This window comes from Lepus europaeus, chromosome 1 (assembly GCF_033115175.1).
Source record: "Lepus europaeus isolate LE1 chromosome 1, mLepTim1.pri, whole genome shotgun sequence".
Lineage (NCBI taxonomy): Eukaryota > Metazoa > Chordata > Mammalia > Lagomorpha > Leporidae > Lepus > Lepus europaeus.
This window is the reverse complement of record NC_084827.1, coordinates 175198580-175222610: the sequence shown is the minus strand read 5'-3', so window position 1 is coordinate 175222610 and position 24031 is coordinate 175198580. Positions and strand designations below refer to the sequence as shown.

Here is a 24031-nt window from a genome sequence, read left to right as displayed (position 1 = left end):
CGAGGGCGCAGAGTGGTGTTCGGCCTCAGTGCCCTCCTCCAACAGAGCACGGGAAGTTCGGGCGTTGCTAGCATGGCAGCTCCGGGCAGATGGGACACAGCCTGAGCGAGTCTGGGCTGCCCCTCCCTGCACACTCACCGTTTCCTGGCCTGGCCTCCTTCCATCCCAGGCTCCTGGTTCAGGCATGCCATCTCCCATCTGAGATGCCTGCATTGCGTGGAGAACCATCTGGTGCTCCTGATAACTCAGTCCTTATGGAAAGACCCCCACCCCGAGTCTCGGTGCCCCGCTCTTTGCTAAGGAACTGAGAGATGGATCTGCGTTACTTACCCTTGAAAGAGAATCTCTCCCCACAGCATTCGGGTAACAAGAATGACTGTAAACCCCCCCGGAAGATGAGCCCCCAGAGGCCCGTAGAATTGACTTTTGGGGAAGAGAAACTTCGAGGTGTGCTATGAAGGAGGGTGCATCTATCCCATGTGCACGAGGTTGGTTCTGTCCCCAGGAACACATTCTTACCAGGCTCTGTGGATTAAGTCCGACCAATGCCCTTCCTGCTGTTGCCCATAATGCAGCTGTCCCTCCCTGCCCAGGCACGGTCCTGGTGAGACTCAGGTCAAGAGATTGAGGCTGTGTGACCCAGGCAGACTCAGTGTCTGGACTTGAGGGCTTGGGCCTGAGAGCAAGGGGGCCCTACAGCATCTGAAATGAAAGGGGAATTGGGGCGATAGGGGGGAGGCCCCTCCTCCCACCCCACTTCCATCAGATGCCCCGAACCTATTGAATCAGGAGAGTGTCTCAAGATGCCAGAACCAAAGGGACTAAACACAGCCCGTGGGGAAGTAACTTATTGTTCATTCACTTACTCATTTTTCTCAATTAAAAAAAAAGATTTATCTATTTGAAAGGCAAAATGGCAGAGAGGGAAAGGCAGAGACAAACAGAGATTTTTCATCTGCTGGTTCACTCCCCAAATGCTCACAATCACCAGGGTTAGGTCAGGTCAAAGCCAGGAGCCAGGAACTCCATCCAGGTCTTCCATGTGGGTGGCAGGAACCCAGGTGCTTGGGCCGTCATCTGTTGCCTCCTGAGTGCATTAGCGGGAAGCTGGATCGGAAGCACAGAGTAGCTGAGACTCCAACCAGACTCTCCAATGTGGGATGCAGGCGCCCCAGCAGGCTGCTTAACCTGCTGCACCCCAATGCTCACCCCTAGAAATGCTGACTGATCCTGAAGACACCTATAATCCGTATGATATGAAAGTGATCCAAAATATGTTAGCCTCCGAGCCCCTCTATCGCGTCATCTTGCTGTCACTGACACCCTCCATCCCTGAAAGTCATGTCGTCCATTTGCTCACCTGTCTCTTTTACCTCTCCCCCGGAGTGAACCTCAGGAGGGCAAGACTTGATCGGTTCATCACTGTGACTCACCAGCACCCAGTGGCATTCTGTGAATATCTGGAGGTTGATGGGAGGAAGGTGATGATGACAATGACAATGAAAGCTAATGCTGGGAGTGGCTCCTGTACCAAGTCCTCTGTGGGCTCTTCACCTGCATTGTTTTATTTAATCTCACAACAATGCAACACAGCAGTGCTACCAAGTTCACGCAGCCGGTGAGTGGCACAGGCAGGCTTCCAATGCAGGCAGTCACACTGCAAACTGAGGAGCACAAAACACGGTGGGTGACACACAGCAGCGGGACGGGGCAGGTGTCCATTGGGAAACCCAGACTGAGGGGATGGCGAGGCCACTTCTGCTGGGAGGCAGAAGTCAACCAGGCGTCCTTGAGGTGTGGGAAGCACCAACAGGAGAGATGGGAGAGGAAGGCCTCGCAGGAATGGAGCAGTCACCACAGTCACCCAGGCAGAGCAGGCCCTGCTCAGAGATGGGGGTGGGTGAGGCTGGAGGGGGCTCATGTGGCTGGGGACGCGCCGAGGTCCAGGCGTTCATCCGTGGGAGCTGAGGCTGGCAGAGGAGGATGAGAAAGGCCAAGGAGCGCTGCAGGTGGGGGCGCTTGATTGAGCAGAGGGTGTAAGCTGGCAGGTGTAACAGCACCCAACACTTCCTTCTGAGAGTTCCGGCTGGGTGACCATGCATAATGGCCCCACTAAGACAGCGGGGACTCAGGCGGTGAGCAGTTTGGCTGCAGGATGAGCTCTGGCATTTGCAATGGCTAAGGTCAGGAGGTGGGGGAGCTGCTGTGGTAATTAGAAGAGCAGTGATCTCATTCACTGGATGGGCCAGAAGCAAGTAGAGGAGGCATGGGCCCCTGACTGTGAAACAGGCCGGGCTCCAAGACACACCTGATTTCCTGCTCAGCTTTCTCTGGAAATCCTTGGGGCTTCGCTAAATTTCAACCAAGCTGGAGATTATCCACTGGTAATATCAGTGGTGTTCCAGTGACATGAGCTAAGCTTCAGGGGAAGAGCATGGTGCCCATTGGAATCCCCAAGGCAAAGTTTTTCTGGGCAAAAGAGAGCAGACAGCATAGGTTCTGGGCTGAACAGGTGCAACTGCTGGCCGTTGGCAGTTTGGGAACATTCAATTCCCAGAGAAGGAGGTGAAGACGAGAAAATCGCAAACTGATGGACGCTCTCCAAGGTTGTGGGATGCTGTGGGACCCCAGGCACACCCAGCAACGGGGAATGGGTGTGCAAAGAGATGGAGAAGATGACCCAAGGGAGGCTGGGACCCTCGTTCTCAGAGCCAACTGTTGCTTGCGGTTTGTTCTGGAGAATTCTCCACTAGAGGCAGCAGCGCTGAATGGGTGGATGTAGAGATTGCATTGATTGCAAAGCCTGGCTCAGCCACCCCCTAGCTTGAGCCCAGGCAGCTCCTTAACCTGTCTCTGCCTGCTTCCTCCCCTCCACACAGGAAACCACAGCATCTCCCTCCTGGAGGTGCTGGCATCATGGAGGAAAATCACCGGGTTGAGAGCGGTGACAGGCTCTCAGCAATCACTGTTGTCATTCCCATGAGTGAGCAGGTGCCCGGGTGGGCCAGTGCAGTGTTTAGCCCACTCCCGCTCAGCATGGGATCCAGCAGAGCCCACTCCCTGAGCCCCGCCCAACCCTCCAATGCCACAGCTATAAACAACTTTGTAAAACCCAACGAACTTGGCCAGTACATATTTAAACCTACTGCTGATTAGAACTCTGCTCATGAGCCAAAGGGTGTATTTTACTGGTTGCCATTGGGTACCCCCATAAAACATCACGATTTATGAGTCATTCTTGCTGGGAGCACTCTGTCTCTCCAGGGAATGAATGATCCAGCGACCTTCCCATAACCCTCTTGAGCAGCATAAGCCAGACTGCTGCTGTCCTGAGACCAGGACAGGAGAAGGGGCTGAGAGCTGCTCTGTACACTTCACCCGAGCCTCCAGCTCTCTGTCCACCTTCTGCCCAGCCTGCTATCTGAGTCTGGACCCACTCTGATTCAATTTCTTCAGAAAATAACCCCCCAGGGAGGATGGCAGATGAGGGCTACTTGGCTTCATAATTCAGTTGTTCTGGAGTGTGGCGTGGGCATCTGGAGTTTTCCAAAGCTCCCAGGTGGTTCTAAGATGCAGCTGTGGCTGGGAACCACTGCCCTAAGCCAATGTTGCCTGTCTTCCTCAACAATGAACGACTGACCATTTTCTTTCAATGGAATCGGTTGTAACTTTGACTTAAACTGTTCTCCATCAGATGAAGTGCACCTGAGGCACAGTTAGCTCTCAGCCACTGTTGTTAAACAAATGACTAGAGAAGGAAAAGCATAAATACACACATGAGAACAAAGCTTGACTATTAGATTCAAGATGGGGGGGCACACATTGGTGAAGCACCACCTGCGATGCCAGCATCTCATATGAGCACGAGTTTGAGTCCTGGCCACTTCACTTTCAACCCCGCTCCCTGGTAGTGTGCCTTGAATAGGCAGGAGAACATGGCCCAAGCGTTTGGGCCCTTACCATCCTCATAGGAGATCCAGACAGAGTTCCAGACTCCTGGTTTTGGCCGGACCCAGCCTTGGCCATTGCTGTCATTTGGGAAGTAAACCAGGAGATGGAAGATCTCTCCCTCTCTCTGTAACTCTACCTTCCAAATAAGTAAATAAATCATAAAAAAAAAATCAAGATAGGACTACTTGTGAAGGCTGGAAGTTTGAAGCTTGAACTCCCCCCTTTAGGAAGTGGAGGGCTTTGAAAGACTGTCCAACTCCAAACGGAGGCTTAATCCTTGACCATCGGCAGGCAAAGCAAGAAGTGGCTATGTAGACATTTAGCACTGATTTGTCAGCACCTGGAAACAGTTTCTGGCACCCATGGGACCTCAGTGATGGTTCTGGATGCATGAAAGAGACTCAGTATCCATCACTGTTAGTCGGTGTACATCTGAAATCGCCAGTGCTCGGGGCTGAATTTGGCCTGGTGGCCAGGGCCCCCGGATGCCTTATCCTAGTGCCTGGTCTGAGTGCCAGCCCCAGCTCCCACATCCAGCCTTCCACTAATGCAGGCCCTGGGAAGCAGAGTGATGGCTCAGACGGTTGGTTCCCTGCCACCCACATGGAGACCTGGATTGAGTTCCTGGTGCTCTGGCCATTGTGCTCCGGCAGATGGGAGTGTGCTTGCTCTCTCCCCCCTTACCTAATAATTAAAAATAATAAAACAACACAAAATTCCCAGTGCTCCAATCTCACCTCATTCTGACAGTCAGCACTGGTGCCCACGAAGCACAGGCTCCCATGTTGCAACCAGAACTACCTCTGCAAATAGTACCATTCTTTCCTCAGGCGTGCGCACACTGAAGAGGCCAGGTCACTTCCTCCCCCTTCCCACGGAAGGACCTCCCTCAATAGAGCCTTTACTTATTTATTGATTTATTGATTTGACAGGCAGAGTGGACAGTAGAGGGAGACAGAGAGAAAGGTCTTCCTTTTTGCCGGTGGTTCACCCTCCAATGGCCGCCACGGTAGGCGCACTGCGGCCGGCTCACCACACTGTTCCGATGGCAGGAGCCAGGTGCTTCTCCTGGTCTCCCATGGGGTGCAGGGCCCAAGAACTTGGGCCATCCTCCACTGCACTCCCGGGCCACAGCAGAGAGCTGGCCTGGAAGAGGGGCAACCGGGACAGAATCCGGCACCCCGACCGGGACTAGAACCCGATGTGCCAGCGCCGCAAGGCGGAGGATTAGCCTAGTGAGCCACTGCGCCGGCCTCAATAGAGCCTTTAAATCACATGAGATACATTTGATTTTTTTTTTACCCCAATTATTCAGAAGACCCCACTGCTGGGATCCCAGGCTCATTAAACAGCCATGGGCATTTGACGCAGTGGTTAAGACACTGTTTGACAGCAGACTCACAGAATGGCAAAAGCCCTAAACAGCACTCTGGCCTCAGAATCAGCCCTTAAGGCATTCAGATCCAGCTAAAAAGCCCATGAGAGTTTTGCAGGCATGGAAAGCCAAGACACTGTGGAAAAAAAAAAAAAAGAAAAAGAAAAATGACCTAAATGAAAGATCTCTGTGAGTGAGATCCCAGTGGAAAGAACGGGTCATCAAAGAAGGAGGTACCTTTCTCTGAAGGGAGGAGAGAACTTCTTTGACTATGACCTTGTCTAAATAAGATCGGAGTTGGTGAACTCAGGAGGCTTCCATGGCCTTGGCAGCTCATGACAAGAGCCTCAGGTGATTACTGACGCCATAAATAAGAGTGTCAATTGTTACATCAACAGCGTGAGTCACTGTGCACCTGCCCTCCATGTAGGATCTCTGCCCTTAGTGTGTTGTACTTTGAGAATTAATGGTGAAACTACTACTCAAACAGTGCTCTATACTTTGTGTGTCTGTGTGGGTGCAGTCTGTTGAAATCTTTACTTAGTATATACTAAGTTGATCTTCTGTATATAAAGATAATTGAAAATGAGTCATGATGAAGAATGGGATGGGAAAGGGAGCGGAGATGGGATGGTTGTGGTGGGAGGGAGATTATGGGGGGGAAAGCTGCTATAATTCAAAAGTTGTACTTTGGAAATTTATATTTATTAAATTAAAGTTGAAAAGGAAAAAAAGACACTGTTTGAGATGCCTGCATCCCTGATCAGTGTGCCTGGGTTCGAGTCTCAGCCCCCCCCCCCCTTGAAGTCTAGCTTCCCACTAACGTGAGCTTTAAGAAGCAGCAAGGACTTGGGTCCCTGCCACCATGTGGGACACCCGGATTGAGTTCCAGCCTCCAGGTTTTGATCTGGCCCAGCTCTAGCTGCTGTGGACATTTGAAAAATGAACCAGCAGACAGAAGACCTCTCTCTGTCTATCTCTGCTTCTCTGCCTTTCAATAAAAATTAATTAATTTAATTAATGTGGAAAAAAAACCTGGTGAGTTCAGCCCCCCTTCCTGCCATCCACCCATAGGTACTCATGCCCTGCCTCCCTCCATGATGGGATGACATGGCAAGAAGACCCTCAGCAGATGCGTGGCCCCCTCTGACCTCCGACCTCAGACTACCCTGCCTCCAGAACTAAATCTCTGTTCTTTATAAATCGCCCAGTGCCAGGTTGTTGCAGTTGATTTCTCAACAATGTTGCAGTGGATTTGTTTCTGAGAGGAGGAACGTGGTGGGGGCAAGAGGCGCGGAGTCACCACACAGACCCTGGGAGTCCAGTGGAAGCAGACTTGGGGCAAACAGCCCAGAGACTCATTTATTTCAGTTGGTACAACAGCTTATATAGCCAAGACCAGCCAATCCGGTCAAGGGGCGGTCTATGCCCCAACCAATCACAGCCTGTTGCCAGGCGGTTTCCAAAGCCATCCAATCACAGCCTGTTGCCAGGCAGGCTCCGTTGCCAGGTGGGTTTCAAAGCCATTCCTGAGTAACTGACGCTCCCTTGCCAGCGGCCATCTTGGCATGGCCTTCTCATTCCACCACACCAGGTATCCTCTAATAGCGGCACAAAATGGACTAAGACAAAAACCGCACACAGGGAAGCAGAAGCAAAGCAGCCGGGTCAGCCCCAGCATCCGGCACCGTTGCCCACGGAGGCGCCGCAGCACTGTTAGATACTCGCCTGCATCAGCACAGACGGCAGCGCTAACACCAGCGCCGTGTCCTGTGCCAGGGGTCGTGCTGAGGACTTCACGTTCTGTTAAGTTGCTTCTTTACTCCCAGGTGCCTCACTGAGCAGCCCCTAAAGCCAAGGACACCCTCGTACAAATTTCCAAAAATCAAGAAATCAGCAGAATTAAAACGCTGTTCTGCAGGCTCCAGACCCTCGTAGGATGTAGCCAACACTCATACATGGCTGAAGAAGCACTTGGGGCCCTGCACAGCTTCCGGTTGTCTCTCATCTCCTTTAATCTGAGCCGTTCTTTTCTTTTATTATTTAAAATGTTTTTAAAGACTTGTTTTATCTATTTGAAAGGCAGAGTTACAGAGAGAGAGAGAGAGAGAGAGAGGGGGAGACAGAGAGAGAGAGAGAGAGAGAGAGAGCTCTTCTATCCACTGATTCACTCCTTCAAATGGCTGCAACAGCCAGGGCTGTACCAGGCGGAAGCCAGGAGCCTGGAGCTTCTTCCTGATCTCCCATGCGGGTGCAGGGGCCCAAGGACTTGGGTCATCTTCTACTGCTTTCCCAGGCACATTAGCAGGGAGCTGGATGGGAAATGGAGCAGCCGGGTCTCGAACCGGCACCCACATGGGATGCCGGTGTCACAGGAGGCAGCTCAACTCCCTGTGCCACAACACTGACCCCAATCTGGGACGTTCTTGAGTGTTTGCCATTCATGATGCTGACTCTCCGGAAGAGTCCTGGCCAGGGATTCCGTAGACTGCCCCTTAATCCAGGTTTGTTTGACTTTGCCGCATGGTGGACTTAGGTTATCTATGTTATGCCCAGAATCTCGTTGAAGAAAAGCTGTATTGTTCTTGGTGTTTCCAATCAGGAGGGTCCTGTCGACTTCACATGAAATTATTTACACATCACAACAACCCCAGAGTAAGTATGACTGCTGTTTTTGTTCGTAGAATTCACTCTCTGCTATGGCTTGTAGGTATCCTGAGACCATCGGTCCTAGGTCGTGAGAGCAGGGCCCCGTGAGCCCAGGCCTGCCTCCCCTCGCTGTCACGTGCGACAACAGCAAGAGGGCACCACCTGTCAACCAGGAAATGGGCTCTCACTGGGCAGTGAATCTGCCGCCGACTTGCAGACTCCAGGAGAGAAAGCGATGAATTCCGGCTGTTTTTTGATAAGCTCCCTCTGGTCTCTGGTGATTTGTGGGACGGACTGAGACTTTCCCATCCGACAGGAGCTGACGCTGGGCTGTCACGAAGAGGCCAAGTGAGTAGACGTCAGTGCGGTCGATGAGGCTGCAGGTTTGCTGCTCTTAACCATTCATTTATGCTACTGCAGAGGGCTCCGGTGCTGGGTGATGTCATCAGTGAGGTGGCGTGGCTTTGGATGACACTGCCATTGCCACTTTGCAAAAAAAAAAACTCCCCAAATGATAGACCAAGAACCAGGCCTTGCATGCACTGTGCTACTGAATCTTCACAATAACCCTCAGTGTGGATGACTCGTGTACGCCCTCGGGGGTTGCGCAGCCCGCACAGCACAGACACAGCACCGAGGAGCTGGGCTTCCGACTCGGGTCTGGCTGGCCTCCACTCCTCAGCCAAGCTCTGGGTGTGGCCGGCTCCCACCTTGCACAGGGCGGAAGGGGGCGGCTTCTCAGATTTCATAACGACCCATCACACAGTCCTGGGGTTTCCTAATGCTGGCCCCGAGCTTTCACAACCCACTGTAGTGTGCAAGCCTCTGCTGCAGGGGAGCTGGGCAGGCTGGGCTGGGGACACAGCCTGGTGAGCCCGGGTTACAGCACAGCCTGGTGCAGAAGCCCTGCGTTGGCTTGAGCCTTCTTTACTCTTTCCAGACTGTTTTGTCATATTCCACACGCAAGGCTTGCATTCCTTTTCAGTGATGCCAAATGATTTATCTCACTTGGTTCCTAGTTTTTAAAACTCTTTCTGATGCCATTGTACATGGAATTGTTGGTGTATGGAAATAACATTGAGGCATTTTTTATACATTGTACTCAGACGACACAATGCATGCTGAAACTCTGATGAAACCATTGAGTTTTAATATTTCTTGGATTTCCTATAGTTTTTCCGTGTGTAAATCAGAACAGCTGAAAATAGAGACTCTTTTACCCGTTCCTTTCCTTCCTGGGTTTCTGCTTCAGATGTTTTTAAGTTCATGTCTGCCTAGTTGCCCTGGTTAGAACCGAGGACAGCCTTGACAGGAAGGGGTTAACATGGCTGTCCCAGCTGTGTTCCTGACCTTTGGGAAGTGTGATGTTTGCTGTGGGTTTTCAGAAATGCCCTTTATCGGCTTGAGGAAGTTCTCTTCTGGAGCTACTCTGCCCAGTGAGAGGGGGTTGGATTTGGCCAAAGGCTTCTTCTGTGCCTCCTTAGACAGGCACACATCCCCTGTCCTTTGTTCTGTTCACCGTGTATTACATTAATTACATTAATTAATTTCCAGTGTCTCTCCAGCATTGCATCCACAGGGTCAGTGCCGCTTGGTCATCTTGAGTATCTATGACCTGACCCCCCCCCCCCAAAAAAAAGCTAGGAGCATGACAATAAGGGACATAAACACACCCACACCCCATCTGCCTGTCCCGTGGCCTGATAAACCGTGATTCTTTTTTAAAAAAAAAGATTTATTTATTTGAAAGACAGAGTTACAGAGAGAGGTAGAGAGAGATAGAGAGGTCTTCCATCCAATGGTTCACTCCCCAGATGGCCACAATGGCCAGAGCTGTGCCGCTCTGAAGCCAAGAGCCAGGAGCTTCTTCCAGGTCTCCCACGTGGGTGCAGGGGCCCAAGGACTTGGGCCAATTTCTGCTGCTTTCCCAGGCACGTTAGCAGGGAGCTGGATTGGAAGTGCAGCAGCCAGGACCCGACCCGGCATCCACATGGGATGCCGGCACTGCAGGCTGGGGCTTTACCCGCCCCACCACAGCGCTGGCCCCAAACTGGGATTCTGAATGCACTGTTCGTGATTCCCTTGTCTCCCTTTTTATGTAGTTGTGTGGTATCTTCCTAAAATTATTGTTTTTTTTTTAAAAAAAAAAAAAACTCTTTAAGAGTATTATGCCTTTTTTCCACTTAATATTTTATTGCTAAGATTCAAACATTATGGTGAGTTGACGTGGTTAATCCTTTCGAGTGCTATATAATATTCCATCGTGTGACTACATGAGCCATATTAAAGCAAAACAAAATATTAACAGGCCCAGATCTGAACTTCTAACCTCTCCCCCACAGCAGCTGTCCTGAAGTCGCCCCATCTCAGCTCCGGCAGCTCCAATCGTCCAGGCTCTGGGCTCCCAGCCTTGGAGTCATGTTTGTCATCTCTGCTCTTGCACCCCACATTCCTTCTGTGAGAACCCCTTTAGCTCTCTCCAAAGCATATCAGAGTCCAGTCCCCACCCCACCCTGTCGCCAGCCCCACGGTGAGGGGCCGTTTCTCTCACTTGGATTATCACCCTCCCCTCCTGCCTTGGATCTCTGCTTCTGCTCCTGGTCCCCTGTAGTCTCTCCTCATTCTTCTCTTACCACTGGGATCTTGGCAAATGTCAGTCCGCTCATATCACACCCTGCACCACACTCTTGATGGCCTCCCACCTCTGAACAAAATTCACTTTTGGGGGCCGGCACTGTGGCATAGCGGGTTAATCCTCCGCCTGCAGCGCTGGCATCCCATATGGGCACCGGTTCTAGTCCTGGCTGGTCCTCCTCCGATCCAGCTCTCTGCTAAGGCCTGGGAAAGCAGTGGAAGATGGCCCGAGTCCTTGGGCCCCTGTATCCATGTGGGAGACCCAGAAGAAGCTCCTGGCTCCTGACTTCTGTCTGGTCCCCCTGGGCCATTAAGGCCATTAGGGAGTGAACCAGCAGATGGAAGACCTCTTTCTCTGTCTCTCCCTCTCTATCTCTGTAACTACCTTTCAAGTAAATAAAATAAATATTAAAAATAACAATAATAAGGCGGTTGTCCAGACAAGCCCAGTGCAATCCCAGGGGTCTTCGGAAGTGAAAGATGAGGAAGAAGCCAAGCCAGAGACGGGCGGCAGCCAAGGAAGGCGGACAGCCTGGGAGGGAGGGTCTCCCCCTGGATCTGCGAGAAGGAACACAGGCTGCGAGGTGCAGTCCCGTTAAACCCTTTTCAGGGCCATATCAGAATGACTTTGAGGTCGCTTTCAGCCACCACGTTGGTGACAACACAGGTACAACAGAGAGAAATCCGAAGAAAGCTTTCCGGTGCGGTAGACTAGCGCGGGCTTCGTGTACTCACAGACTCACTCAACAAACCCGGAGGACTTCCCGGGGCCGAGCGCGGCGCTGGGTGCGCCCTGGGGACCGGGACGCAGCGACCCAGCGCAGCTGTGCGCCCGGGGTTCAGGAAGCGCGCCAACAGCCAGACCCGGGAGGGAGGGGACATGGACGAGCCTAACGCGGCAGGTGCTGCCTCCCACCGCCTCGCTGGCTGCGGGGCCGGGACCCTGGGGACGGTTGGCCGCCTCCCTCCGCTCCCACCCGCCCCGCGTCCTGTCCTCCGCAGAGCCGGGCCGGAGCGACACGCTGCAACCGGCCACCAGAGTGTGCCTGGGAGGGGACTGAAGGGCTTTTTTCCTGCCAAACCAGAATTAGCCGGTATCGGAATGAAAGAGCGAGGAGCCGTGAGACTGCAGCCATTGGGCCGAGACTCGGGCTAGGTGTGGGCGCCTCCAGACGCACCCTCCGTGGAGCCACGCGGACGGAGGCGTCGAGCCCCGGGGCTCCCCCGAGGCGCGCACCTGTACCCGCAGCCAGCGGCCGGCCAGCCCCGGAGCCGCGCACCGAGCGCACGGAGCCCGCCGAGGGCCGCGCCGCAGCCGCCGCGTCTCCAGGATGCGGGGAGGCCCTGCAGCCCGCCTCTGCGCCCGGCCGCTCTGGGGGCTCGGGGCCCGGCAGCCGGCGCGGGGCTCGGGGCGCGGAGCCGAGTGAGGCCGCGGCCTGGCGCGCTGCGGGCGGTGAGTATCCCGAGGCCGCGCGGGGCCGGGGCTGGGCTGGGGCGGCTCGGGGTCGGGAAATACGGGCACCCCAGGAGGCCCGGGGTCGGGGGAGGCGGCTCGGGGTGAGTGGTGACCGCTCCCGCGGCTCCGGAGCTGCGAGCTGGCGGGCGGGACCAGCGGCGGACCAGGGCCCGGAGCGCGACACCTGGGGCACCTGCGCCCAGCCTCGCTGCCCCGCTGCCGTGGCGGCCCCACCGTGGCGCCCGGACTGCACGAGGATGGGGCGCAGAGGGGCCGGGCGGAGGCACACTCGGGGGTGCGGTTGTCTGCGCGCGGGCTGCGGGCGCTGTCAGCGGCCGGGCTTCCCCGCGCGGGCCTGGGGCGGGGATGCCAGGGGCGGGCGCTCAGGGTGGGCGCTGAGGTCCGCTCCCCGCATGGCGGCTGTGGTCGCCGCGCCTGCGGGGCGCGGAGGGGAGGCTAACTGGGCTGGGGAGGTGAGAGCTCGGAGGACCGGGACGGCCATCCCGGGGCTGGAGCTGCCGCGGCCGTGGTGACATTTTAGGAACTCAGTTCTGCTTCGCCGTGCAGAAAAGTTGATCGAGGCCCCCCTAGCCAGGATGACCTGGGGGATGGGGAGGATGTTACTGAGGATTGGAGAGATTCCCTTTCTGCCTGTCCGGCTTTGTGCGGTGCGCGCGTCAGAGCCGGAGGAGGGAGCGTGTGTGCTGGGGGAGGGGCGTACGGCGCTGAGAACTCCCCCGCGCCCCGGAGTCAGCTCCTCCACCTGCTGCCTTGACCTCTCTGAGCCCCACTGCCCTCATTCAACAGATAACTCAATGTGCACGCCTGCAGAATGGTGACATCAGGACCAGCTGCACAGGTGCATCCGGGAGAAGCCACAGCAGGTGCCCCCCCCCCCAATTCAGCGTGAACCCAGCTGGTTTCGTGGGGCCCTGGCTTTGGCTCCCCTCGGGCTCTGCCCGGCTCCCCAACCTGGGTCGGCTGCAGCCTCTCCAGCCTGTTGGCTTCGACTGCGCCCTCTGCAGGTTCCACATTTCTGGTGCGCACCTTTGGAACCAGGCACCTGCATCTGATCAGGAGCCTGCTGTCCGCCTGGGGGGCGACTGTAATTTTAATTTCAGCTTGGCGCTTCCCCCTGTTGTTTCCACGTCTCATGAGCTCACCGCGGGCGACATAAGGACAAAAGAAACGTGGGCGAGATTTATGAGTAGTCATGAGTAGACCTTCCACAACACAGCTGCAGGGAAATGGTATCTTTTTTATTTATTTATTTATTTTTTTGACAGGCAGAGTGGATAGTGAGAGAGAGACAGAGAGAAAGGTCTTCCTTTTTGCCGTTGGTTCACCCTCCAATGGCCGCTGCGGCCGGCGCATTGTGCTGGCCAGGAGCCAGGTGCTTCTCCTGGTCTCCCATGCGGGTGCAGGGCCCAAGGACTTGAGCCATCCTCCACTGCCTTCCCGGGCCATAGCAGAGAGCTGGCCTGGAAGAGGGGCAACCGGCATAGAATCTGGCGCCCCAACCGGGACAAGAACCCAGTGTGCCGGCGCCGCAAGGTGGAGGATTAGCCTGTTAAGCCACGGTGGCGCTGGCCAGGGAAATGGTATCTTAACCTCTGACCCACTGCAGAAAGGGCCTTCATTTGCATTTCTGCTCATTGACATAAATGTTCCTAGCCCACCTGTTTTTTTTTTTTAATTTCAATGTTTATTTACATTTGCATACCTTAAAAAGTTTGAGGGGGAAAAAGATTCTACAGGAAGCCAGCAAATACTTATAGCACCTAGGGAAAAGGAGTCTTGGAGCCCCCAGAGATGGAAATCTTGGTGGCAGAAATTCAAAGGAATCACTCACTTGCCAAGGAAGAGCCATATTTGCTCTTCTTCGTTATTTGCGTTGTTCTGTGAAGACGATTTCGATTCAACGAATGACCTTGCTTCCTCTTCCCGTACGTTTGTGCAGCTTATTGTCCCTCCACTGCTTCTCTTCATGAGCAGTGCTGTCCAGTGATCATGAGGGGATTTAATAACTTCAGGGGCAAAGGCCTTGTTTCTGAATTCTGCAAACTGGTGTTCTGGTTTTCCATCTGGTACTCTCTAAAACTTAAACCAGGTAAGAGTAGCTTCCAGGTAACCAGTTTTGAACCTCTTAACATCAGCAATATCATCAACCTTTGAGGCTTCAAGGTCATTAGCACTGATAGCAGTTAATTTCCAATCTGTTTCCCCCTCATCAGTCAGAGCCAAAATTCCGAGAATCTTCACACCAGCGACCTCTCCAAGAACCTTAGGGCCGACTTCACAAACATCAACAGGATCATTATCTGCACAGCAGCGTGTGCGCTCCTCTGCTCCTCTGCTTGTTGGAGATCTCCCCGAGTCTGCAGGAGGGCACGTAATCCGTAGATAACCCTTGTGAGGGAAGACAGTTGCCACAGAGTGCCGCATGCCGTGCTTAACATCTTGCTTAATGGGATTCAATGGCTCCTGGGTGGCAATCTCCATTTTAGCATTTGTCCACCGAGGTGCTTCTGCAACCATGTTAAACAAACTCTCATATTAATCATTTCGTGCTTGCTTTGTAGGAATGCCGTTTTCCTCCTTAGAGTCCACTGTCAGAGGAATACCACGAAAGGGGGAAATGTAGTGAGCAGATGCATTCTTGAAAAAGAGGTGGCCGTCCTCTGAGTGGGGCCGGCGCACTCTTCCCTGTGGTACAGGGCCACAGTGCCCAGTGGCCTGCTCCTTGCCCTGGCTCCCGCAAGCAGGTGGGTGGCCCCACCTGTGTAGATTACTCTCCCTCCCCCACTTGTAAGGGGTTGGGGGAGAGATTGAGAACTCACGTTTTGGGAGAGTGAAGACCGCCTCTTGGAGCCACCGTCTGCCTGTTTCCTGCCACCTGCTGCAGGGGGAGCCCTCATGCTGAGTCAGCAGGTGTGCCAGGCACACTGACATTTCACACACTGCTCCTTAAAGCTGCCCTACATCCACCCCCTAACCCCAGGGGGCCACCCACGGGCTCTCTTTTTATAGCATCAGGGGATGAGAAAGGTGGAGAACTTGAAGGCCACGTTGGGGAGAAAGATGTGGGGCCTGGGGCTGGAGTGGTCCCAGTGCCCTCTCTCGGTTCCCCTTCCCCCGCCAGGTGCAGGCTAGGACGATGCTTCTGTAGGGTGGGTTTGGTATCTGACACTTTCAGCAATGCTAAAAGCAGACTCAGAGGTGAGGGGGCGAGGGGGCATCTTGGTCCTATCCCCCCTGCCCCCGCTGTGAGCAAGGCTATGGAGCTTCACCAGCAAGAGAGGTTTCCCCAACTGACTGCTGGAGGAGCCACGGCTGGTGAGGGCCTTGTGCTGGGTAGAATGCGACAGAGGCCACAGAGCAGGTGCCCAGGCAGAGAAAGAAACTTGTCTCCACCCATCCTTATCCTCAGGAGCCGACTCCCTCCCTAAGGAACCCGCCCGCCCACCCTCCCTGAGACTCACTTCTGCTGTAATGGTCCTAATCCGTCCTAAAGATGGAAGCCCCCCCCCAGGCCTCATTATCTCCTAAGGTCTCACCTCCTCATGCAATTAGATTTCTATCTGAGATGTGGAGGAGACTTCACCCATAGGAGGGAGTAAACACTGATTTTTCTGTTGTCTCTTTATGTGGCTTGGTTAACCTGGCTGGACAATAGACTAGCTGTGACATCAAGAGTGTAATAATTGTGGGGCAGGCATTTGCCCTAACAGGTTAGGCACCAGTTAAGACGCCAGCGTCCCCTGTCGGAGTGCCCGTGCCCCATACCCGTCTCTGACTCCTGATGCCAGCCTCCTCCTTCTGCACACCCTGAGGGGCAGCAGATGAAAGCTAAAGTACTTGAGTCCCTGCCGCTCACGTGCGACACATGGATGGGGTGCCTGGCTCCAGGTTTCAGCCTAACTCAGCCCCAGCTGTTGTGGACATTTGGGGAATGAACCAGAGATTGGGAGCCCGTCTCTGTCTCTTGGCCTCTCTGCCTCTCAAATTTAAAAAGAAATTTTTTTTGAATGGTGGATGACTTTGAGAGAGGTGTTAAGTGTGAAATGCAAATACCTCTCCTGTCAGCAGCTCTGCAGGGACCGCCTGAGCATCCTGGGTAACTTCTTCCTCTCTCCCCACCAGCTCTCTGCATGTGACCCCAAATCCTACACACACATTGTGTCCATTTAACGCTGCTCAAAGCCACTTAAAACATCTATGAACAAATACACTGCAAAGCCAAGGGCAGTTCGATGGCAATTGCATCTCTCAATTATTTATTTACAAATAAAATATAAATTTCCTACTGTCACTTTAGGAAAGTGCTTAATATTTCAACCCGTGAGTTGAGAAACAATAACATTTTATTCCTGTTATCTTAAAGCAGCTCTTTGTTGTATGCAGACTTGGGGAAAACACCAAGGGCTGTTGTTCTGTCTTATTAAACACAGCTGAACATTGTTACATTGTTACACAGGCCACTGCTTCCCAGGGTCAAGTTCCCGGTGACAGTACCATATACATGTTTTGGCTTTGCCCACAGCCCCTACCGGGTGCCCAACTCCCATATCCTTTGCTATTTCCTAAGGGACTAGAACAACGCACGTGCTCTGAGTTACCATGGTGGGGTGCGTCAGACCTGGGAGAGCAAAGTCTCTCCCTGACCTGTACTGGCCCCCTCTTTTCTCTCCCCATGGCAGGGATAGGCAGCAGAAAGCCATTTGGTGACCCAGCTTGCCTGACGGTAGACAGCAGTCCCTCCCCACCCCCACCATGCAGGAAGGCCCCCACCCCCTACCCAGGAGGAAGCAATGCTACAGAGAGAGGCCAGGAGGAATTTGGACACACAGGCCCTACTGGGCTGCCCCACTCTGCCCATCCTCCTCGGATTTATGCAATTGCATTGCTTCACAGTTGTCTGTGCCCGGGCAGCCAAGTCTGCAGAACAACCCACAGTGCCAGGGGTGGGGCCAACTTCTGCACAGCAGAACTGGTGGAGGGGCTGGGACGTGCTGGAGAGGGCATGGCGGCTCCGTGCCCCTTGCCCCATGCTGTCGGTAGAGGTGGCTGGAACAGAGGTCCTTGTCTTCCTGAAAGAAAAACAGCTTCAGATGTGAGACAGTGAGTAGGTGAGCGGCAGTGAGTGGGGCAGCAAGGTCCCGTGGGCTCATGCATCTGTCAGACCAGATGGGCACCTCTGCAGACCAACCCAAGAGTGCCCAGTCTGTTATCGGGGGCTTATAAGGAGGTGGGTCCGCTTCTTCCTGTTTCCTCTCTCCACCCCCCAACTCACCCTTCTTCTGGACAAAGGGCTACCTGAGTGTGACATTGCTGCCATTTCTCCCAAAGGTTTCTTGCCCGTGTTACCACACTGGGAAGCCGGCTTGGTGCCCGCGGAGGATTCTCCTGGGAAGTTTTTCTGGAAGTTATCAGGAGTATGGACAGGGCTTGGTTGTGTAAGATGCTGGGCTGTTTCCAAGGCTGCAGCATTTCCTTTCCCCACGTGCCTTGATTTCACAGACACATACTAATTTCTGTCTTCCTACCTAACAGTACCTGGCCCCGTGCGTCTCCTCCTCTGTAGCCTTTGTAAGATCCAAGTGGTAGAGGCTGGGGTTTCCCTGTGTGCCATGAGCTGCTCTAGCAAATTAGCCAAAGCTGCGAAGCGGGTTGCAGGAACCCCAGTTCTCAGCCTGTCAGTGAGAAGCAGGCACAAAACCACCTGGGGCTTGCACTGGGCATCTAAAGGAGGTGCAGTGACTGGGACTGAGCCCTGTGAGAACCGAATCGGATCGGAGGACGCCCAGCTGGTATCCGCGCAGAGCCCCCTGCTTGTCCTGAGTGGGGAAGACCCCAGACTCCTGCTCCCAGGAGCCATCTGCGCTGGGAGCCCTTCCATTTCTACAGCTCTTCTTTCTGACACCTGGGGATTCTGCACACAGCCTCAGGGACACGGGAAGACCACCGGCCGCCCCTTCTGAACCTTGCTGGGCTCACCCTCTGGGCCCTTCTAGGAGTGCAGTTAGGACAACTGGGGCTGCCCCTGGCCTGTGTAGCTCCAGGCAGGCTCAGACACTGGGAGGAAGGAAAGAGAGTGACAGACAGACACACACACACATGCACACGCACGCACACACACACATGCACAAGCTTTTCCAAGAGGTCGCTCTTGAATCATCTGCCCCCCCATCCCCTTCTTCTCTCTCTCTCTCTCTCTCTCTCTCTCTCTCGCTCTTATAATTTAGCCACTAAATTACTTGGAGGCAAGAGGCTGGACAGCATTGAAAATAGAAGGACGAGCATTGAGGCACAGTGGGTTAAGCTGCCGCCTGTGAGACTGACATCCCACATGGGTGCGGGTTCAAGTCCCAGCTGCTCCACTTCTGATCCAGCTTCCTGCTAATGCACCTGAGAAAGCAGCAGAAGATGGCCAAATGCTTGGGCCCCTACACCCACGTGGGAGACTTGGAAGAAGCTCCTGGCACCTGGCATTGACGTGTCCCATTTCTGGCTGTTGCGGCCATGTGAGGAGTGAGCCAGCAGATGGAAGATGTCTCTCTCTGTCTCTCTTTCTCTCTCTGTAACTTTGCCATTCAGTTAAAACAGAGAGGAGAAATTCCTTGATTGAGATTCCTTCTTCAATACTTTGCTTTTTAGCTCAGGGATCCGCGTTGTGGACACCAACCACACAGGGGTTATTACCTATGTCCCATCAGGGACATTGGGTAGCCCCTGGGTGTGGTTCACACTTGAACATGACCTTTTGAGTTTTGATGGCAGGCTTGTGCGATCCATGTACCACGACTGTCTTATGGAACAACTCCACTGATGGGTACTAGAAATACTCTCAGGATTTTTGTCACCATATTAAGGTTCACTGTTAGGATGTCATTGGATCTCTTTTTTAAAGATTTGTTCTATTTCTTTGTAAGTCAGAGTTGCAGAGAGAGAGCGAGCTTACATCCACTCATTCACTCCCCAGATGGTCTCTTCAGCCTGAGCTGGGCCAGACCAAAGCCAACAGTCAGGGAGTGAGGGATGAGCAGAAGAGAGTCAGGGGTCAGGAGAGGGAAGGAGAGAAGGTCCTGCCCAGTAGACTAAGTGGCATCCAGGGAGCTGCAGGTGCTTCAGGGGTGGGCGGGGGTAGCAGGTGACTGGGAGGAGAGGCTCGCAGCAGCTGGAACACAGAGCAACTTGAGGCAGTCAAGCAGGGAGCTTGGGCTGGATCCTGATGAGAATCAGAAGCTGTGGGGAAATATCAAAGTCACAGAGAGGGAGAGACCAGCGATGGTGAGGAGAGCAGCAGGCCCCTCGTCATCCGTTACTGTTTGGCTCTGTGGACCCTGATTCCAGGCTCTGGGCAGAGGGCTCCCTGCCTCTGTCCGTGGTGCTGCACTGTGCATAGCCCTGCTGCTATGCTAGACTTGGAACTACCCAGCTGTCTCATGCCCACTTGTCATAGCGGGAGTCTCCTCCGTATCCTGAACTCTAGGGCCCCCATGTTGCCCCCACTCTCAGCCAATGACCCCACTTTCTGCTTCGCCCAAGAGGCTAAGCCATCAGGTGTCACTCCCAGCCCCTCTGCACTGCCTGAGCCCCACCCACTGCAGTCCCAGAGGATGGGTCTCCTCCAGGATGAAGCATCACTTATTTCTCTCTCCCTCCCTCCCCACTGTGTAGCATCCCTGTGTGAAGTAAGCCAATGGTGGTTTAGAAACTCCCAGCTCCTTATATGGCCCGCAAGGCCCTGTGTGATCTAGCCCCTGCCTACCTGGTAACCTCACCCTCTTCAGCCTAATTTCCTATTTTCTGATTTTATTCTAACTTATTATATTTCCCAGGTAAATGCTGGGGATAGGGGTGTGTGTGCTTTGTACCATCAGATGTATCACCAGTATTAGAAGCTGTATTTCCCATGGTAAAGTAAAAAATAAAATTGCCTTATACTTTATCAGTCTCTCCTGAGTTGGGTTAGTATGAGTCAGTCCCTCTGAGGTTAACCCATGCTGGCAGTTCTGAACAAATGGAACACTTGGACCCACAAAAACTAAGACCCAGATCCTCTGCCAACGGCTCACCAAGTGGAAACTACCCTGAAAGGCTGCCTGGGGCCAGCTCTTCCTTCTCTGACACGTCTCTTGTCACCCATCTCTATCCATCTTTTTGTAGGAGACAGAATAACTGGGTTCAAATCTTGCTTCCCACTAAATGCAAGAAATTTCTCCTCTCTGTTTTAACTGAATGGCAAAGTTACAGAGAGAGAAAGAGAGACAGAGAGAGACATCTTCCATCTGCTGGCTCACTCCTCACATGGCCGCAACAGCCAGAAATGGGCCATGTCAACGCCAGGTGCCAGGAGCTTCTTCCAAGTCTCCCACGTGGGTGTAGGGGCCCAAGCATTTGGCCATCTTCTGCTGCTTTCTCAGGTGCATTAGCAGGAAGCTGGATCAGAAGTGGAGCAGCTGGGACTTGAACCCGCATCCATGTGGGATGTCAGTCTCACAGGCGGCAGCTTAATCCACTGTGCCTCAATGCTCGTCCTTCTATTTTCAATGCTGTCCAGCCTCTTGCCTCCAAGTAATTTAGTGGTTAAATTATAAGAGCAAGAGCGAGAGCGAGAGCGAGAGAGAGAGAGAGAGAGAGAGAGAAGAAGGGGGTGGGGGAACAGATAATTCAAGAGCCGCACTAAACGCTGGCCATGAAGTCTCGGAAAAGTCCCTTCACATCTCTGCTGTTTCCAGTGTTCTAATCCTTCCCCTGGGCTGGCTGTGCAGATGACGCAGGCTTCCTAAAACACTCTATCTTGTGAAAAATTAAGCAGTGTCCCCACATCTGCATGATGACAAAAACGAAGCAGAAAGTCTGCTATGGCTTCAGAGAGAGCCCTGGCCAGAGAAGACGAAGGCTTTGTTGTAGCGATGGCCAGTGAACGCATTTTTTATTTGTATTTCAGGAAATCTTGGAAAATGTATACAAGCCATGAAGATATTGGCTATGAGTTTGAAGATGACCCCAAGGACAAGAAGACGCTCAAGGCCCACCCGGACATCGATGGCGGATGGGCCTGGATGATGGTCCTGTCGTCTTTCTTTGTGCACATCCTCGTCATGGGCTCGCAGATGGCCCTGGGAGTCCTCAACGTGGAGTGGCTGGAAGAGTTCGGCCAGAGCCGCGGCCTCACGGCCTGGGTCAGCTCGCTCAGCATGGGCATCACCTTGATCGTGGGTACGTCCCCGTAGGGCCCCTCCCGCAGCTGAGACACAATGACGGCTACTGCTGTGACGGATGTTATGCGTGTGAATGTGTGGCAGGTCGGATGTTAGTGACGTGAGTGTCTTAGCGCGGTATAGCATGCCCAGGATAGAAGGTTCTGGTGTTAGCCCACCTGGGGTGTATGGACAGGAAGCCACTCAGCACATTCACACGAGTGTGCAAGCTGTCACCAGCATCTGGCGCCTGAACTCATCAGGGGTCCAACCTGCACCTTTGCACTCAGTCAACACTGACGCTGGGCCTGGCCACCGCCGCTCCTTTGTCGTCTCTCTGAATCCGACTCTCAGGTCCTTGGTGGAAGTGGAGTCACACAGGGTTTGTTTGAAGTGTCTCCAACACTTGGAGAAGTTCAAAAACGTATCATTTAAAAAACCCTCTTTTGCTCCAAACTCTGTTTTCTTCTTTCAAAAAAAAATTTATTTCCTGCACTTAAGAGTATTTCTTTTCTGTAACATTCCCAGACATGAATCACTTGTCATTTATAGATTTGTTTATTTAGGGCAGGGGCTGTGGCGTAGCGGGTAAAGCCACTGCCTGCAGTTCCGGCATCCCATGTGGGTGCTGGGTTCAAGTTCCGGCTGCTCTACTTCTGATCCAGCTCTCTGCTATCACCTGGGAAAGCAGTAGAATATGGTCCAAGTCCTTGGGCCCCTGCACCTGCGTGGGAGACCCGGAAGAAGCTCCTGGCTCCTAGCTTCAGATCCGCACAGCTCCAGCTGTTGCAGTCATTGGGGGAGTGAACCAGTGTATTCTCTCTCTCTCTCTCTCTCTCTCCCTTTCTCTCTCTCTCTCTCTCTCTGCCTCTCCTTCTCTCTCTCTGTAATTCTGACCTTCAAACAGATAAATAAATATTTTTTAAAATGTTTGTTTATTTGAAAAGCAGAGTGACGAGAGAGAGAGAGAGAGAGAGAGAGAGATCTTCCATCCCCTGGTTCACACTCCAAATACCTGCAACAGTCACAGCCAGCAACCTGGGACTCCATCCGGGTCTCCTATGTGGGCGCAGGGGCCCAAGCACTTGGGCCATCTTCCGCTGCTTTCCCAGGCCATAGCAAAGAGCTAGATTGGAAGTGTAACAGCCTGGACTCGAACCCGGCACCCACATAGGATGCCAGCACTGCAGGCAGTGGCTTTACCTGCTATACCACAGCGCCAGCCCCAGCTCATTTAATTTTATTTTGTTCTCTTCACAAGCCTCTGGTCCCACCATACCCTAATGTTTTTTGGTTGTTTTGCCTGAAATTAAATGCTATCCTTCTACAAGTAATTTTTTATCTAAAATGCCTATGCTATGCTTTATAGTGGAAATATAAATGACCTCCTTGCTTTTTCTGATTTTGTGACAGTGCGTGTAAGGCGGGCATATGTGTGCTTGGTTGGAAAGCTGGGCCTTTTCAGAGATTTCCGCATTAGCAATTAACTGCTTGAATGCAATTGAGAGATCTGTGGGCCTTGTCTGGCATTTAGTCGCTGTTAGTTTTGATAATACAAACAACATTGCTGACAGTGGTAGTGCTGATGACAGAAAACAGGGACAAAATGTTGTCTTGCAAGATGCAGGGTGTGTGTGTGTGTGTATCAAAGGGAATTAGCACTGATCTAGTCCTAACATTAAATAAAGGCACCAGACAGTGTGTCAGAGAATTGTTGATAAGCCCTCTTGTCTATAACATGATAGACGTCTGCCTGCACTGGTCTTGTTAAACTTGGACTTGCTGTCACGTGGGAAAGCTCTTCGGGGTGGGGAATGTTCTGGGTTTGTGTTGGTTGTGATTCCGCCCTCTCAGTGAGTGAGTAAAGGAAAACCGTGCCTCTAGAACACTTAGAATCAGCGTTCTTACACTCCAAGAATATTTAAAGGAATAGAACAATTTAGGGGCGGGTGGGGAGGCTCAGTAAAAGGCCATGATGTGAGACGCTCCAATATTCTCGTGGCTGTCTTAGACACTATTTTGTGTTCCACATAGCCCACAGAAGTAAGCAGTGAAAACCAGTCTTGCACTTTTGGAAATGGTTTTGGAGATGATCCTCAAAATAAGATCACCCAGTGCCTAGTGATGGTGAACTGTGAGGTCATCTTGAATTGAACTTGGAAGTGACCGTGTTTGAGTCCAGCTTTCCATAGGGACAATTCCTGGCCATATGAAAACATTTTTTCCCTGGGCCTCAGAAATCATAGATACATGAATGAAAAAGACTTTATTCTCCCATTCTCCCATTTCTATTCATTATCCCAGACTTCCCAGTCCGGGGGGTGGGGAGGGTTGCAAATATTTTAAACAACATAAAGGAAATTTTCGGAGCCAGAAACCAGTGGTAACGACTCTCCTTTATTTAGAGCTTCTTACACACCAGCACGTGCTTGGCCATGATCTCTCTGTTGGACACTGAGGGCTCTAGACCATTATCCGTCATTTGCAGAGGAAGAACATGCAACGCTCGGAGACAGGAAGTGATTACTGAAGGCTGAACAGCCAGTCAGTGCAGGATGGCCCTGCACCTGGTTTGCCTCCACATCAAATGAGAACCGAAAGTCCATTTGAAACGAATAAGCATAAATTGCTTTTTCCCGCATTTTGTTTCCTTATCATTATCCTCAAATTGGGTTACCTCTTCCAGGTTAAAGTTTAGAAAATAAATAAAAAAGCCACGTCTTTCTTGGTCAGTGATTTGTATGTGGAAATTCAATAAAT

At 52.8% G+C, this 24031-nt stretch overlaps 1 protein-coding gene and 1 pseudogene across 1 annotated transcript in view; one reads left to right on the top strand and one right to left on the bottom strand.

The window, feature by feature from the left end:
- Positions 1–13834: 13834 nt before the first annotated feature.
- On the bottom strand, positions 13835–14983 carry LOC133763612 (inorganic pyrophosphatase 2, mitochondrial-like; annotated as a pseudogene).
- SLC16A14 (solute carrier family 16 member 14) overlaps positions 14759–24031 on the top strand; it is a 31115-nt gene continuing 21842 nt past the window's right edge. The window contains exons 1-2 of the mRNA XM_062202316.1: positions 14759–14830; positions 21019–21290. Of these exons, the coding sequence (XP_062058300.1) occupies positions 21032–21290 (259 nt within the window). The 5' untranslated portion in view covers positions 14759–14830; positions 21019–21031. The remainder of the gene's footprint in view (positions 14831–21018; positions 21291–24031) is intronic.